General features: G+C 54.1%; 3 protein-coding genes across 3 annotated transcripts in view; all 3 read left to right on the top strand.

Annotated features, from left to right (window-relative positions):
- The window catches only part of LOC306804242 (maestro heat-like repeat-containing protein family member 7), a gene marked incomplete at both ends in the record, with an annotated part of 82,365 nt that overhangs the window by 24,895 nt on the left and 41,976 nt on the right, over positions 1-15,494 (top strand). The gene's annotated exons all lie outside the window — the stretch shown is intronic.
- Positions 1-15,494, top strand: part of LOC306804603 (uncharacterized protein) — a gene marked incomplete at both ends in the record, with an annotated part of 32,351 nt that overhangs the window by 13,314 nt on the left and 3,543 nt on the right. The window lies entirely within an intron of this gene.
- On the top strand, positions 5,589-6,345 carry LOC306804227 (uncharacterized protein; the record flags this gene model as incomplete). Its single annotated transcript, XM_079310546.1, has 3 exons — positions 5,589-5,723; positions 5,934-6,121; positions 6,204-6,345. The coding sequence occupies 3 exons, from the start codon at positions 5,589-5,591 to the stop codon at positions 6,343-6,345; spliced, it is 465 nt and encodes a 154-aa protein (XP_079166672.1).

Consider the following 15,494-nt stretch of genomic DNA (forward strand, 5'->3'; position numbering starts at 1 on the left):
CCTCAACTCCACCCCCTCTCTTGCCCCATAGTTACACCCTGAGCCTCCCTCTATCTCTCTTTTTGACCACTGGCTCCTGAAGAGACCTTGTTCCCTTGGTCACCTGTGTTCGGACTTTTGGGCCTTGTCCTACATTTATTTTCATTATTATTAAAGTGTTTCAGGTTGCTGAATCATGGTCGCCGTACCGTTCTTCTTTAATTTTTGCCACTTTTGCCCTGATATCTGCAAACCCTAAAAAGTATTGCCAAGGACCACCCTCACCCCTTATAATTCTGTATTGGTCCCAGGCCAGTGGCCAGGTGGAAAAGATGAATTATCCAATACAACAACAGACAGTCAAAACTGGACAAGAGGCCAACACATCTCGGCCCCTGGCCCTACCTTTAACTTTATTACAGATTTGAGTATGGCCAAGAACAGAAGAAAAGCTGAATGCCTTTGAAATACTACAAAGAATACCAGATAAGTGTAACTATGAAGGGGAAGATACTGTACAAGTTGGGGAGGGGTATCTCCAGGACTGTGTTGTCCAACTAACACAACAGCTGCAGCAAGGTAATCAAGAGATTTTGAGCACATGAGCAAGAAGGTGCTCCCCTCCACAAATCCAGCCTGGAGACCAGATCTACGTAAAATACCCGAGGGAAAATGACTTTTGCCAAAATGGAAAGAACTCTATTAGTACTTTTAATCACTTACACAGCCTTTAAAGCTTAAAGCGTTAACCTCTTGGATACCTAATTCCAGAATCGAAAGACTTCTGCAAAAGACAAATGGAGTCCAAAAGTAGACCTCAGAAAAAGCAGGAGAAACCAACATGTGTTTCATATGGTCATCGTCTTCCTGATACTTCTAATTGGAATGCAAGCCACAGTAGATGACTGTCACTACCATCAAGATCTCCTTGGCTTGCAAGATCCTGGCGGAGGAAAAACTCAAAAATATTCAGGACCTAATGGGCTGAAAGGGGCTGGAAAGGTAAAACCACTATATGCCGTTTCAAGGATCAGTAACGAGTAGTTGAAGATTGAGGAAAACCTGACTCTATGCCTGCCTTCATTGTCCCCTCTGAGAGTAACATCCCTAGGCTTGTATATTAGAAACTCACAAACCTCTTGTAGAGATTACTACAGTGACCATGCACATCTGTGACCGTTGTAAAGAGCAGTGTGTATATTCATTTTCGTGTGATTCCTATCAGGATTTTTGCACTATGCAAATTAAAATGGGACACTATAACTTAGTGCAAGATAGTCCCCTTCTTCTGTGACACATAGGAGAGAAGACCATCAGCATGTAGATATAGTAACTGGACCCACCAGGAATCCCACCCAACAAATCTTGTTTCCAGCAGCCAAATCTTGTGCAAGTCCAAGGATAAATTGTACTGGTCGTACACTTAGAACATGGAACAGATCTCATGGAGGATGTGCTTTTGAGAACTGAATTTCGCTCTTGGGATATTCCAGGCCATCAGGAATATTAACCAATCAAGTTGGAGGGGTAGCCAGGAACATATTTTGCCCAATTCTATGACCGCGTGTTGGTGACCTAGATATGCATGGAATCCTGAGAGCACAACTACATCCTTTTATGGCCTGAATTAATAATCAGCCAAGGAAGCCTCTCCCTGACATCCCATACCTGGGCCCCAGGTTGACATATGGGGCCCTCTGTTCCTCTCAGAAGCGACTCACCTACTACCACAACCCTTCTCTTATTTTTGGGGTCAGAGGTGCACTGTAATTAGGCCCACTGGGCAGATCATTTTCTTCTACTCCATCTGGCAGACTCTCTAAATCCAGGGCTTCATACCTATGCTGGAGTGGCACCTGGCAAGGTGATGGGGGCCAGGAGGAATGTTTATTATGATCTCCCCGAGTAGGGACCCATTTCCACTCCCCTTCACCCACCAGGTTTCCTCTTATTGACTGACGGGGGGGGACACGGGAGTCCTCTGACTCCTGGTGGGCCTCCCTCAAGGATGCAAGGGCAGAACTCCACCAATCTATTTCCCTTTCACTTCCCCTATTACTCCTTAGTCTTTCAGCTTGCTCCCCAAGCTCAGCCACCATTAAAAGGAGATAATCCAGCTGTTCACACCGCAGGCAGGCTTCTTCTGCAACATCCCCTGGAACTGCAGATAAGCTCAAACACTACGCACAGGAAGGGGGGTCTGCAAAGATGCATCCTTTTTGGGGGCTTCTGCTCGGTCACATACACTTGTACTAACTGCAATTTTCAATCATGTAAAAAGCATTATTAACAAAAAACCCAAAGCCCACCTGTTGGAGTTCAGAATGCAAGAAGTTCTCAGAAAGTTGGGCATGTAAATCAAAGCCTGGAAAAGAACACAGGATTTGAACTGAGGCGCTGCAATAAGATTCCAAGCTTAGGTGCTAGAAGTAAGAATGTAGATTTAGAGCTTAAAGCAGAGACATATTAAGTAGAAACAAGTATAGTTAATAAAGATTAAGATATAGAAAGAGTAAAGCAGGTATAAAGGTGACAAACTAGCCTTAAGAATAGATCTATGTGTTAGAACGAGATTGGTTTAGAACGGTCACACTGCAATTAGATGAAATTTCTTAGTATTGGAATAGAAACATAAATCTCCCTGTTGGCAGTGTTTTATGTTAATAAGTCCTTTAAAAATCTTGTAGCTATAAGTTTTGTGACTTCTAGCCACACTGTCAATACCTGTACAAGAACTCATGTTTTCTGTAGAAGATAAAAAAATAAATGACACTTTCTAAGCAACTAGAAGTCTCGTCTTTCTGCCTAGTTCAGAATGAGAAAGAATCCCTATGGAATGTGATAAAGGGGGAGAAAAAAACCCACACTCACAAACCAACAGAAACACAAACAAACTAGAAACCCCAATAGCAGCAGGAAACCTGCAACCCTGCCTGTTTGCCCTGCCTGCAAAAATTGCTTTCAGAACAGGCACTCCAGCTCCAGCTCCTGTTCCCCCAAGTGTGTTTCCAGGTGCAAGTTCAGACGTGCAGCCCCAGGCCCTCCGCAAAGCAAGCTGCCCGCTGCCTCTACATCTGCCTACACTCCTGACTGCGCTCACAGCAGCAAAACCAGGCTCTTCCCAGCCAGAGACCAGGCCCTGCTCCTGCAGGATGCTCTTGCCAGCACTTTCCAGGCACGCAGCACTTTCCATGCTGCTCTGAACAGCCTTTGGCACACAGAGCACAACCAGGCTGGCTCTGCCACCAGCACACACCAATCACAAGCGGAGGAGGAAGAAGAAGCAGGGGATGATTTGCAGCCATGCCCAGGAGAGACTGGAAGGGTGCCCTCCCTCTGGTCCCACTTGCTTGGCTTTCTGACTGGGTCTGAGGCAGGGGCTGCCATTCCTCACTTGTGGGGACCAGAACCGCAGCCAGGATCCCAGCACTGCCTGGCAGCGCTCCAAACACTAGCACGGTCACGCGTCCGACTCTCGGGCACTGTGCTGCTGCTTCATTTGCTCTCTGGAACACCCAAAGCTCTCTGTGAAGCCCTGATGCTCTCTGGGTCTGCCCTCTTCCTGACCCTGTGCAGGGATGGAGCATTGCTGTGCTTTCAGGAAGCTATTCTTGAAACCTGCCAGCATTCCTCCAAGCTCCTTTGCCCTCCATGAGTGCTTGTCATGGAATCCCTCCCAGCTGGGTTCAGAGCATACTCAGGTTGGCTCTTCTAAAATCCAGAAGCTTCAGGGTGCTCAGCAATACCTTGAACTCCACAGTGTTGTGGAATTGTAGCTTCAGCACAGAGACCCTTCCAGCCTGATCTGCCCTCATTCGTCTGCAAACACAGCGGGACTTGGTGGCTTGTGGCCTTCCCGTGGCTTCCCTTTTTCAGGAAACGTTTCAGCGAGACCGTGGGACTTGCTGACCTGAATTGGTTACGAGGCATCTCCTGTCCCTGTGGCAGGAGCCCTCAAGAGAAGAGGGCCGAATTTGCTGTTCTGCAGTCTATCTGAGGCACCTCTGTTGTGGCTGTCTTAAAGGACAACTGCATGACTTGTTGCCTCACAGTTTCCTGAGGCATCTCTCTTCAAGGTGCCCTCCAGGCCAGACTCTGCCATGGTGGGCATATTTCTCTGCCTGCTCCAGGTGTTCAGGGGGAAAGAAAAGGAGGACCCTGGAGTTTTCTCAGCACAACAACCTGAAGAACTGGGCCCATTGCAGCCAATGCAGGATGGTGAGTGGCACAGCTGAGACAGAGTGTGGATGGCTGCTGCAAGCTTGGCCCCATCCCATCCCATCCCATCCCATCCCATCCCATCCCATCCCATCCCATCCCATCCCATCCCATCCCATCCCATCCCTTTGCGACATGCACAGGACAGAAGAGGGTCTGGGCAGACACCCCGCAGTGCCCGTGCTCCATCCCCTGGGGCATCCTGGGGCTGTCCCTGCCTGGGGAGCGCAGGGCTGGGCTCTGTTCTCCGGCCTCTCCCGCAGCCCCTCAGCTCTGGCTGCGCTCGCTCTTTGCCAGGTGCAGCCATGGACAGCACACACAAGCAGGGCCCCACCTGTGGCTGCTTCCGCAGAGCACTGAAGGTACCTGCAGCCATCCCCACCTGGGCTGGGCCTGCTGCCACTGCTCAGCCCAGCACAGAGCTTGGAGCACTGCATGGAACTTGCCTCTCCTCCCTGTCCTTTGTTCTCCTGCAGATTTTGCAGAAGTTCGTGCTGGTGCAACGTAGAAAGACCGGCACATCAACAGAGGGCACAGCTGAGCCTGACTCCAGCCTGACTGAGTTCCAGGCAGAGCCTGATGTCAGCTCAGTTTTTTCTGAGCACTCAGAAGAATCTGACACTGCAAGGAGTGATGACAGGGTGCAGGCTAACATGGCAGTGACTGAGGACGTGGACATCACAATTGCTGACACTGGAGAGACTCAGGACATCACAAACACTGACACCATTCCCACTCTGAGTCACTCTGAGGAACTCATAATGGACTACTTCAAAGACTGTTGTGCCTCTTCTCAAAACCACCTAAGCAGCCTGTGGCCAGGGCTCGATGCCTCCCAGGACTGTGTGCTCACTCAGGCCATGATCACTGGGCTCCGTCAGTTTTTGAGGGCGAAGAGTGTGGCAGGGAGGGAAGCACTTTTTGAGGGAAGCTGGGAGTTGTTCCCTTGGACAGCGCTCCATGTCTTACCCACCCACCCCAGGTGCCAGCCAAGGTGAAAAGCATTCACCAGAGACTGACATCCCAGGGCACTTTAGATGCAAGGCTGTGCACTGACATTCTGAGGCTGGCTGGAGAACACCCTGCTGACATGGTGCTGACTCTCCTGCGCTGTGCCCCAAAATATGGCAGGTACGGGACTCACAGGCCTTGAGAGCTCAGGGCTCAGCAGCCTTTAGGGCCCATCGCCCTGTACAGCCTGTCCAATGGGGCCTGTCAGACAGGTGGAGAGGTCCAGGACCCTCACGCCCCTCTGCTTCCTGAGCCTGCTGCCACTGCCAGGCTCCCTCCCCTGCCCCTCAGGGCACTGGGACTGTCACAGCTGCACAGGGCATGGTACTGTGACTGAGACCCCCTCTGACACCGAGCTCCAACCTCACAGAGCTGCTGCAATGTTGAGAGCCATAGGCTTGTCAGGAACAGCACTGGAGAAGGTGCTGCCAATTCTGCTCTGTGTCATGGAGGACTGGCCTCAGCACAGAATGTGCACCTCTGATGGAGACAACGAAGATGTTTTTGCCCTGGCTGTGAGTTTCTGCAACTGGCCTTTGCTCACTCTCAGGTGATCAGCTTTCCAGCGGCATTCCATCCTCTCAGTGCCTCAGGCGCTGGGCTCAAACCTGGGCCAGGGACAGGCTCAGGAGGCACCAGGCCTGCTGCTTCCCCTGCCTCTCCCTCAGGCCCTGCCCCATGGACACCTCGGCACTGAGCGCTGCCTCAGGCTGCTTCTTCCGCAGGCAACTCTGGTGATCTGGGTGATGGTCCAGGTGCCCCACTGCCAGGAGACCATGAGGAATGCTTCCTACCCTCTGTTTATGGCTCTGCTCTTGCATGTTGTCATCACCACACAGCAGATGCCAAAGGAAGTTGATAACTTCTGGAGAGCATGCCGGGAGGAACACCGCCTTCCCAGCAAGGCCAACAGGTCCCAGTCCTCCAGTCCTTCCCATGCCCTTGTGGCCAGCACCAGTGCTCCCAGTGTGACCTGGACTTTGCTCTGCACACAGGTTTGCAGTGCAGACCATGAAGGCTCTGCTCATCTGTCTGCAGTATGAGCCTGAGGTGATGGCAATAGAGCACAAGCGTGGCTGGGACACGCTGCTGTGTGCTGATACCCAGCACTATGCCGTGGGTCTGCTGGCCAGATGAGACCCCCATTGCCACTCTGTCCTTGACATTTGTGCTGTGTGCCCAGGGTGCCCCACACAGTACCCGTGCTCATGGGCCAGAGGCCTTTGTCACCAAGGGATGGCCAAGCAGACTGGAAAAGGCTGGTAGAGGAAGTGCCCAAAAGGAGCCAACTTTTAAAGCACCCACATCCCCTCCAGGGTAGTGGGAAAAGACCAGATATCTGTCAGTCAGTCTTGGAAGTGGTTTGCTTCCCTCCCCTGCCTAAGGGTCTTGTTGCCTTTTTCAACCTTGCAGGGAGATGCACCATGTGTCCCTCTCCTTGTCTTCTGGTATTGCATGCCACCTGCTTGGGCAGCTCAGCAGGGAAGAGCCATGATAGGATCTGCATTTCCTGGCATTCCTTGTGGAGGTGAGCCTGATGGCCAGTGCTCTCTCCCTGAGATGCCTCCCAGTTCTCTGTCTTCTTGTAGCCACAGCTGCCTGGGAAGGTGCCCGTGCCCTGTGCTGCTGTCTGGGCCCAGCCCTGTGCGGTTCTGGGCTCCTGTGTGTCCCGTGACACTGCCCTGTGCCTTTCAGGTCCTCAACAGCTTGGATTTGAGTGAATGTCAGCATGGTGACAGCATCCTTGAGATCATGTCAAGGTTCCTACAGAGCAATTCCAGGGAGAGGCGTCGCCTGGCGCTCAGGGGCCTTGTGCTGCTCAGCAAGGATCCCTGGATGGTGAGAAGGGGGCAGCGGCTGAAGCTGTGTGGGGGAAAGCAGCCCCTCAGGCTGGCTGGGCTTCAGGAGCTGAGGCAGCTGCTCCCAGCTCTCCTGCCTCCCCTCCCTGAGCTCTTTGGGACAGGCCTTTGGCTGCTGGGCCCTGTGGCAGCAGGGTGAGATTGCAGTCCCCGGGCGGTGTTGGTGGAGCTGTTCATGGCTTCACAGCACAGCCTGGTCTTCCACACAGGCCAGAAGAATGTGTAGCCTGTCTCGAAGCCTCCTGGATCTGCTGGGTTATGCAGACAGAGAGGTGGTTGGCATGACCCTCTGTGTGTTCACCAGTGTGCCCAGAACAAAGACATCCAGCACCACTGCTCAGAAGCTGGCCAAGGCACTCCTGGAGTTCTTTGACAATGTAAGGCTCTGCGTCCTCAGCCTCGGGCAGTGGCTGCTGCCCAGAAAATTTGTACCCTGTGAATTATTTGGGCCTGCAAGAGTTGGTGCTTTTTTCCCTAGGACAATAGCCATGTGCAGGTGCTCTCCTTTGACCTCTTCTGCAAGGTGATGGAATTGGTAGTAGACAAGGAAAAAAAGGCTCTTAAGTCAACTGTGCCAGACCCCACACCTCAGGGCTGCTGCTGCCCTCTCACAGCGGTGCCCTTGGGTGGCAGCATGCGGCAAGGGCCCGGGCTGGGCTCTGCCGGGTCACGAGGGCCAGTGGTCACAGGGCTGGCAGCGCCACTGGCGGGGAGCTGTTCCGCTGGGCAGAGCCGTGACAGGGTCTGTGTTCCCAGGGATGGCCAGGGCACTCATGAGGGGGAAGAAGGAAGAGCTGCAGGCTCTCATTGAGGGTGATTGAGGGCAGCAGGCTGTCAGCGGGGCGGGCAGGAGGAGCTGCAATCCCTGCCCCGGCTGTGGAGCAATCTGCTCCCTGAGTGGATGGGGGTTGGCGTGGACAGAGGACACAGAGGTTTCAGGGATGCAGGTGGGGGGATTGGTGGCCGGAACCTTGCAGCTGATCCTGTTGGCCCTTCCTCTATTGCAGCCATGGCAAGAGCTAGCTGGGATGGCCCTGGCAGGGTCTCCTTGGATTCCCACAGATCCAGGCTCTGACCGTTTCTCTCTCTTCCAGCTCTTCAATCCCTGAGAAGAGAAGGCAGCCCTTCCAAGATAAACACAGTTGTTCAACAGCTATTCAGTGAAAGAACTGCAGGACCATGTTCATCTGCATGCTCAGAAGAACCAGCATCCCTTTTAGACCTCCAGATGCCATGGAAGATGAGGCTACCTTGAGACCAGAAGAGACCAGCTGGAGCTCCAGGCACAGCTGAGCCTGTGCAAGCTCCCTTGGCTTCAGCCCTCTCCCAACTTGGAGATGGATATCTCTGTCCAGCCTTCGGACACTGCTCATATCCTCTTCTTCCTTCCACTATTCCTCCCGTTTGACTGCTTACTCCTTCCATCCCAAAGACTGTGCCCATCCCTTTTATCTCTTCCACCTTACTCATCCCTTTTGACAGCTCCCTCCCTTCAGCCCTAAGACGCTACCCATTCCCTTTTCTCCTTCCCAGCTCATCCCTTTGCTTTGCCTTTCATCAATAAACAGTTTGGCTTCTTCACTTTGCCTGCATCTCTGTGGAGCTAAAGCAGCACAAATCCAGAGCCCTGGGACTCACAGGTCCCTCCTGCCATTCTCTTTTGTACCGTGTTCTGTGCAGAGATGCAGAGGAACCAAGGCAGATCAGGCTGGAAGGGTCTCTGTGCTGAAGCTCCAGTTCCACAACACTGTGGAGTCCAAGGTATTACTGAGCAGACTGAAGCTTCTGGATTTTAGAAGAGCCAACCTGAGTATGCTCTGAACCCAGCTGGGAGGGATTCCATGACAAGCACTCATGGAGGGCAAAGAAGCTTGGAGAAATGCTGACAGGTTTCAAGAACAGCTTCCTGAAAGCACAGCAATGCTCCATCCCTGCACAGGGTCAGGAAGAGGGCAGACCCAGAGAGCATCAGGGCTTCACAGAGAGCTTTAGGTGTTCCAGAGAGCAAATGAAGCAGCAGCACAGTGCCCGAGAGTCAGACGCATGACCGTGCCAGTGTTTGGAGCGCTGCCAGGCAGTGCCGGGATCCTGGCTGCGGTTCTGGTCCCCACAAGTGAGGAATGGCAGCCCCTGCCTCAGACCCAGTCAGAAAGCCAAGCAAGTGGGACCAGAGGGAGGGCACCCTTCCAGTCTCTCCTGAGCATGGCTGCAAATCATCCCCTGCTTCTTCTTCCTCCTCCGCTTGTGCTTGGTGTGTGCTGGTGGCAGAGCCAGCCTGGTTGTGCTCTGTGTGCCAAAGGCTGTTCAGAGCGAGTATGGAAAGTGATGCATTCCCACTACAGAATCCTGGAAGATGCTGGCAAGAGCATCCTGCAGGAGCAGGGCCTGGTCTCTGGCTGGGAACAGCCTGGTTTTGCTGCCGTGAGCACAGGCAGGAGTGTAGGCAGTGAAGAGGCAGTGGGCAGCTTGTGTTTGCAGAGGGCCTGGGGCTGTACGCCTCAACCTGCACCTGGAAACACACTTGGGAGAACAGGAGCTGGAGCTGGAGTGCCTGTTCTGAAAGGCCCAGAAGTAATTCAGCCTTTCCACAGCTTAAGAGTGCGTTGGTGTTCCTGGGGAAAGCTGCATGTTTGGGGAAACGCCTTTGGAGAAAAGGGGCTTGCTTCTTAAGGAAAGTGCTTCCCAAGGAGCTCCCCGTGAGGTGGGTGAAATTGTTCCCCTTTGGCTCTCTGTGGTCCTTTCAGCCCTTGAGGCCCACTACCCTTGGCTGAGGGGCAGAGGAAGGCTGTGAAGAGCAGCTTTGGCATCTGCCTGGACCTGCAGAGACCAAGCCAAGCACCTGCAGCAGGGTGTGTTACCCTCCTTTGGACAGAGGTGTGAGCAGGAGCATGTGTCCAGCTGTGAGCCCCAAAGCTCTCTTTGAGAGCTGTGAATTCCAAGGCCTTTACACACACCCTTTTCACACCTTGCCTACCTGCTGTGTTTCAGCTCTTGGCAAGTTGCAATTGCCTCTCACTTGGTGGAAGCTGATGTGGGCCAGGGCCAGCACTGAGCCGGGCTGCGTGGGCCAGGCAACGTGCAGAGTCTTGGCTCATCTTGGCGTGTCCCTGGCCTCAGCAAAGGCTTGGAAGGTTTTCTCCCAAGGCATCCTGCCCACTGGCTCTTCCTCTGCAACTTGGAGAGAATAAGGAAGGCAATTCTGGCAGCTGGGCATTAGCAGGCCATCAAACGGGGACGTTGTGGAGCAAGCCCAGCTGAGATACTCTGAGAGGAGCCAGCCCAGTGATCCTTGCTCCTCTCTGCTGACACCAGAAGGTTTCTCTGGTTTTGGAATGACCCTGGCTCTGTCAGGGGGTGCTATGTGGACACAAGACGGCCGCTCCTGTACCGCTGGGTCCCAGCAGTGCCTCACAGCAGTCTGCACACACATCAGGATGCTGGCCAAGAGAGGTTCTGGAAGCTGAAGCACCTGATTTTAAGCTTTTGCAGGTGCCTACAGGTCAAGGCCAACAGCATTCCCTCAGGATACAGCAGTCCTGAGAGTTGCCCCCAGAGCTGCCTGATGCTGCCTGCTTTTTTTGGCACCAGGTGCTTTCCTGTGGAATGTTCTACCTCCCCCAAGAGTAAAGAGGGAACTGGAGAAGGAGCTTGCCAGGCTGCTCTCTATTCTTTTTCAGCAGTCCTGCTCAAGTGCACAAGTCCGAGCTGAGTGCCAGTGTGCGAATGTAAGAGCCGTGCACAGGAAGGGTTGGTGGGAAGGATGATCCAGGAACCACAGGCCTGGCAGCCTGAGCTTGCTACCAGGACAGGCCCTGGAGCAGATCCTCCTGAGTGCCATCCCACGGCACCTGCAGGGAACCAGGGACTCTGCTGGAGGCTGGGAAAGCTCTGCAGAGGGATGGGGACAGCTGGGAGTCCTGGCAGGCTGTTGAGGGCTTCTGTGCGGCTGTTTAGGGGGGTTGGTGTTGGTGGGAATCTTGGAGAAGGAGTTGTCTGGAAGGTGAAAGGTCTAGGCTGGAATCGGAGTCATCTTGAAGGCAGTATCTATGCTTTAGCCCAGCTTTGGTTATGGAGGGCAGAAGGAATAGCTGTGATTTTTCCTGTTAGTTGTCCTGATTGTCCCACGAGGAAGAAGAGGCGACAGCTGTAGTTTATGAGCCACTTAGATGTCTGTACCAGGAGGAGGATTAGCCATTTTGCAATCTCCTTATTCATTTTTCGGCCTTTGCAACACTGAGTGGACTTTCATTCCTTCTGAGCTTTTCTTCCTTCATAGAATTATTGTGTTACCCTCTCTTCATTGAAAACCATTTGCAAACCAAAGAATGGGCCTTTTTTGTCTCTGTGTCTTGTTGTTTTGCAAAGTGACTTTGAAGAAATGACGTTAAGGTAAATGAGTTGCGACTTTGCGACGGGGCGCAAACTTCTAAAACTTTCGTATTCTCAGGCCATACCAATGAATATGGAAAGTTTGCAATATTTAGGAGCTACTTGTGTAGAGCAATTGGGAAGTAAAACTTTCCATAACAGAGAATTCTTAAATGCCCTGAGCCCTGCAGAGCAGGGCAGTGATTGCTGATGGTTTGAGCCATTCCTAAAGATCCTGTCGGGATGTCCTAGACACTTGGGATGAGGGATTCCTTCCAACCTGGGCCACTTTGGGTGGGCTGGGGGCAGCCCCAGGGCAGGTGGCAGTGTGTGCAAGGGCCCTTTGTGACATGATGCAGCATGGTCACCATGGCATGGATAAGGACAGGGTGTCAAAGGAGCCTTTGTGACATGTGGTGATATAAAAGCCAACGGTGACATGGCCACGGCACAGTGCTCGGAGCACGCGACGGGACAGGACGGGACAGAGCGGTGACATGAGGAGCCCCCACACAGCCCACTCGTTCCTATTGGACCGGAGCTTTTCTGAGTGTTATTCCTGCAGGTGACCTTGAGGCCAGACCACAGGACTAGCTGACCTGTGGCCTTCTCAAGGCTTCTGTTTTGCAGGTGCCCTTGAGGGGCGTCCGTGGGACTTGGTGCCCCGCAGATTTTCCGAGGCATCTCCTACCCTGCAGCAGGTGCCCTCGAGACCAGACTGAGGGATTTGCTAACCACAGTCCTTGACAAGGAGTCTCCTGTCCTTCTGGCAGGAGCCCTCCATACCAGAGTTCAGGACCTGCTGTCCTGCTGTCTTCCCAGGACATAAGTCTTGCGGAAGCATTCCAGGTTTGACTGCACGACTTGCTGACTTGCAGCTTTTCTAACCTATCTCTCCTATTGTAGCCATAAATCCAGTCACTGACATGGAGCAGAGACTCCCAAGAGTGCCCAAGGTGACCTGGGGGAATGAGGAGGAAGAAAGCGCAGGAGCTGCGTCAGCACAGGAGACTGAAGAGATGGTGCCGTTCCAGCCAGCACAAGATGGTCAGTGGGAGAACTGGGCATTATAGAGGGTGTCTGCATCCAGCTTGGCCCCATCGCATCCCATCGCATCCCATCCCATCCCATCGCATCCCATCCCATCCCATCGCATCCCATCCCATCGCATCCCATCCCATCCCATCCCATCCCATCCCATCCCATCCCATCCCATCCCATCCCATCCCATCCCATCCCATCCCATCCCATCCCATCCCATCCCATCCCATCCCATCCCATCCCATTCCTTTGGGAGATGCCCAGGCACAGGACAGAAGAGGGACTGGGCAGACACCCCACAGTGCCCGTGCTCCATCCCCTGGGGCATCCCGGGGCTGTCCCTGCCTGGGGAGCGCAGGGCTGGGCTCTGTTCTCCGGCCTCTCCCGCAGCCCCTCAGCTCTGGCTGCGCTCGCTCTTTGCCAGGTGCAGCCATGGACAGCACACACGAGCAGGACCCCACCCGTGGCCGCTTCCGCAGAACAGCGCAGGTACCTGCAGCCATCCCCACCTGGGCTGGGCCTGCTGCCACTGCTCAGCCCAGCACAGAGCTTGGAGCACTGCATGAAACAGCCCTCTATTCCTGCTATTCTCCTGCAGTTTGTTTGCAAATTCATAAAGAGACTTCGGGAAGAAGAGACTGTGGGCACTGGGGTCAGAACATACCCACACATCTTCAAAACCAAGACCAGTGCTGCCCTGCTGGCTATGCTTGTAGAAGAGGGTTTGCACAGTCCCAAGCAAGTAAGCAGCCTGTGGCAATGGTTTGATACTCCCAGGAATTGTTTTGCCTCCCAAGTCACTAGGGCCAGGTGGTCCCTGTTTGCCTTTGATGCCATCACAGTGTGGTGGGAAGGGAAGCACTTCTCTGGGGAAGCTGGGGACATTACTGCCTCTGGCAGCTTTCCAAGTCTTTCCATGCCTTCTTCAGGTGCCTGCCATGGTGAGATACATCCACCAGTGGCTCATGTCAAAACTGTTTGCTGAGCACAGGGTGTACAGAACCCTGCTGGATCTCGCTGAGGCACATCCCACTGATGTGGTGATGACTCTCCTGCGTGTGGCCCCATCGTGTGACAGGTATGGGGCCCACCTGCCCAGAGGGCTCAGGGCTCACCAGCCCATCACCCTGTACAGCCTGTTCCAGATCTGTCTGCCCAACAGAGAGTTCCAAGGCGCTCTGGCTGCTCATTTTCCAAGCACTGGCTTGTCAGCCCCCAAGCCTGCTGTCATGATCCCTCCCTGCCCCTCAGAATCCTGTCCCCACATGGCAGGGCTGCTTGGGTGTTGCTGGTGAGGGGCAATGGGCAGATTCAGAGCTGGCAGCCAGCTCAGGTCCCTGCTGCTGCCCAGGCCACAGTGCTGAGACCACCCTGAAACTGAGTTCTGACCCTACAGGGCTGCTACTACCATGTGGACAACAATTATGTGCTCACCTAGGACTTCAGAGTTGGTGCAGCTGAGACTCCTGGATGTGCTGGGGAGCTGGCCAGTGCACAGCACACGTACCTCCGATGGGGACACAACGAGAGTATTTGCCCTGGCTGTGAGTTTCTGGAACTGGCCTTTGCTCACCCAAAGGCCGCCCCTCCTGCAGCTCTCCACCCTCCTTCCCTCACTGAATCTTCCAGCCTCAGGTGCTGGGCTGAATCCTGGCCCAGGGGCAGCTTCAGTGGCACCAGGCCGGTGCTCCCCCTGCGCCTCTCCTGGCCTCTCCCTGCCATGCTCCGGCCCTGCCGAACGGACACCTCGGCACTGAGCACTGTCTCGGGGTGCTTGTCCTTTGCAGGCAACTGTGGTGATGTGGAAGATCCTCCAGGAGCCCTTTGTCCCTGATGTAGTGACAGAGTATTTCTCCCGTCTATTTGTGCACCTGCTCTTCCAAGTGTTCTTCAGCACTTGGGATACACCAGAAGAGGTTGATAAATTGTGGAAGACATGCCAGAAAGAACACAGCCTCCCTGCCAGCCCCAACAGGTTTTCCATCCCAGTCCTTTTGTGCCTGTCATGTCCTCAGGTCAGGAGCCAGTGCTCCCACTATGATCTGAGCTTTGCTCTGCACACAGGTTTGCAGTGGAGATCCTGAAGTCCCTGCTCTGGGAAATGCATTGTGAGGGTGTAGTGATGGGAATGGCACTCAACGACGGCTGGGACATGCTGCTGTGTGCTAACACCCAGCACTATGCCGTGCGTCTGCTGGCCAGGTGAGATCCCCTTCTCCTGACTGCCTCTGACATTGGTGCTCTGTACCCAGCGTGTCCCACACAGCACCTGTGCTCATGGGCCAGAGGGCCTTGTCACTGAGGGATGGCCAAGCAGACTGGAAAAGGATGGGAGAGGAGGGTGCCAAGGAACAGGCACATCTCAAATGGCCCAGGCTCTCTTGGAGGATGGTGGGGAAAGACCAGAACTCTGGGAGTCTGTCGTGGGAGAGGTTTCTTCCCCTGGCTCACAGTCTTGGTTACTTTTTCTCCTGCCAGGGAGATGTCATTACTCTCCCTACCATTGTGTTTCCGGATCTTCTGCTACCTGCTCCAGCTTCTCAGCTCACAGGAGCCACGCTGGGACCTGCCTGCCCTGGCATTCCTTGTGGAGGTGAGCCTGACGTTCAGCGCTGTCTCCCTGAGCTGCCTCCCAGCTCTCTGTCCTCTCATAGCCACAGCTGCCTGGGACGGTTCCCGTGCCCTGTGCTGCTGTCTGGGCCCAGCCCTGTGCGGTTCTGGACTCCCGCAGGCCGGTACCCGTCACTGCCCTGTGCCTTTCAGGTCTTAGAGTGCCTGAATCTGAGTGAATACAGTGCTAACACAGTTCTGCAGATCATGCCACGGGGCCTGCAGAGAGAGTGCAGGGAGAGGCGACGCCTGGCGCTCAGGGCCCTTCTTGAGCTCAGTGAGGATCCCAGGATGGTGAGAAGGGGGGAATGCCTCAAGCTGTGCTGGGGAAAGCCTCCCCTTGGGCTTGCCTTGGCTTCAGGTGCTGGGGCAGCTGCTCCCAGCTCTCCTGCCTCCTGGTTCAGCTGC

Source organism: Erithacus rubecula (assembly GCF_903797595.1).
Source record: "Erithacus rubecula genome assembly, chromosome: 8".
In the NCBI taxonomy this organism is placed as follows: Eukaryota; Metazoa; Chordata; class Aves; order Passeriformes; family Muscicapidae; genus Erithacus; species Erithacus rubecula.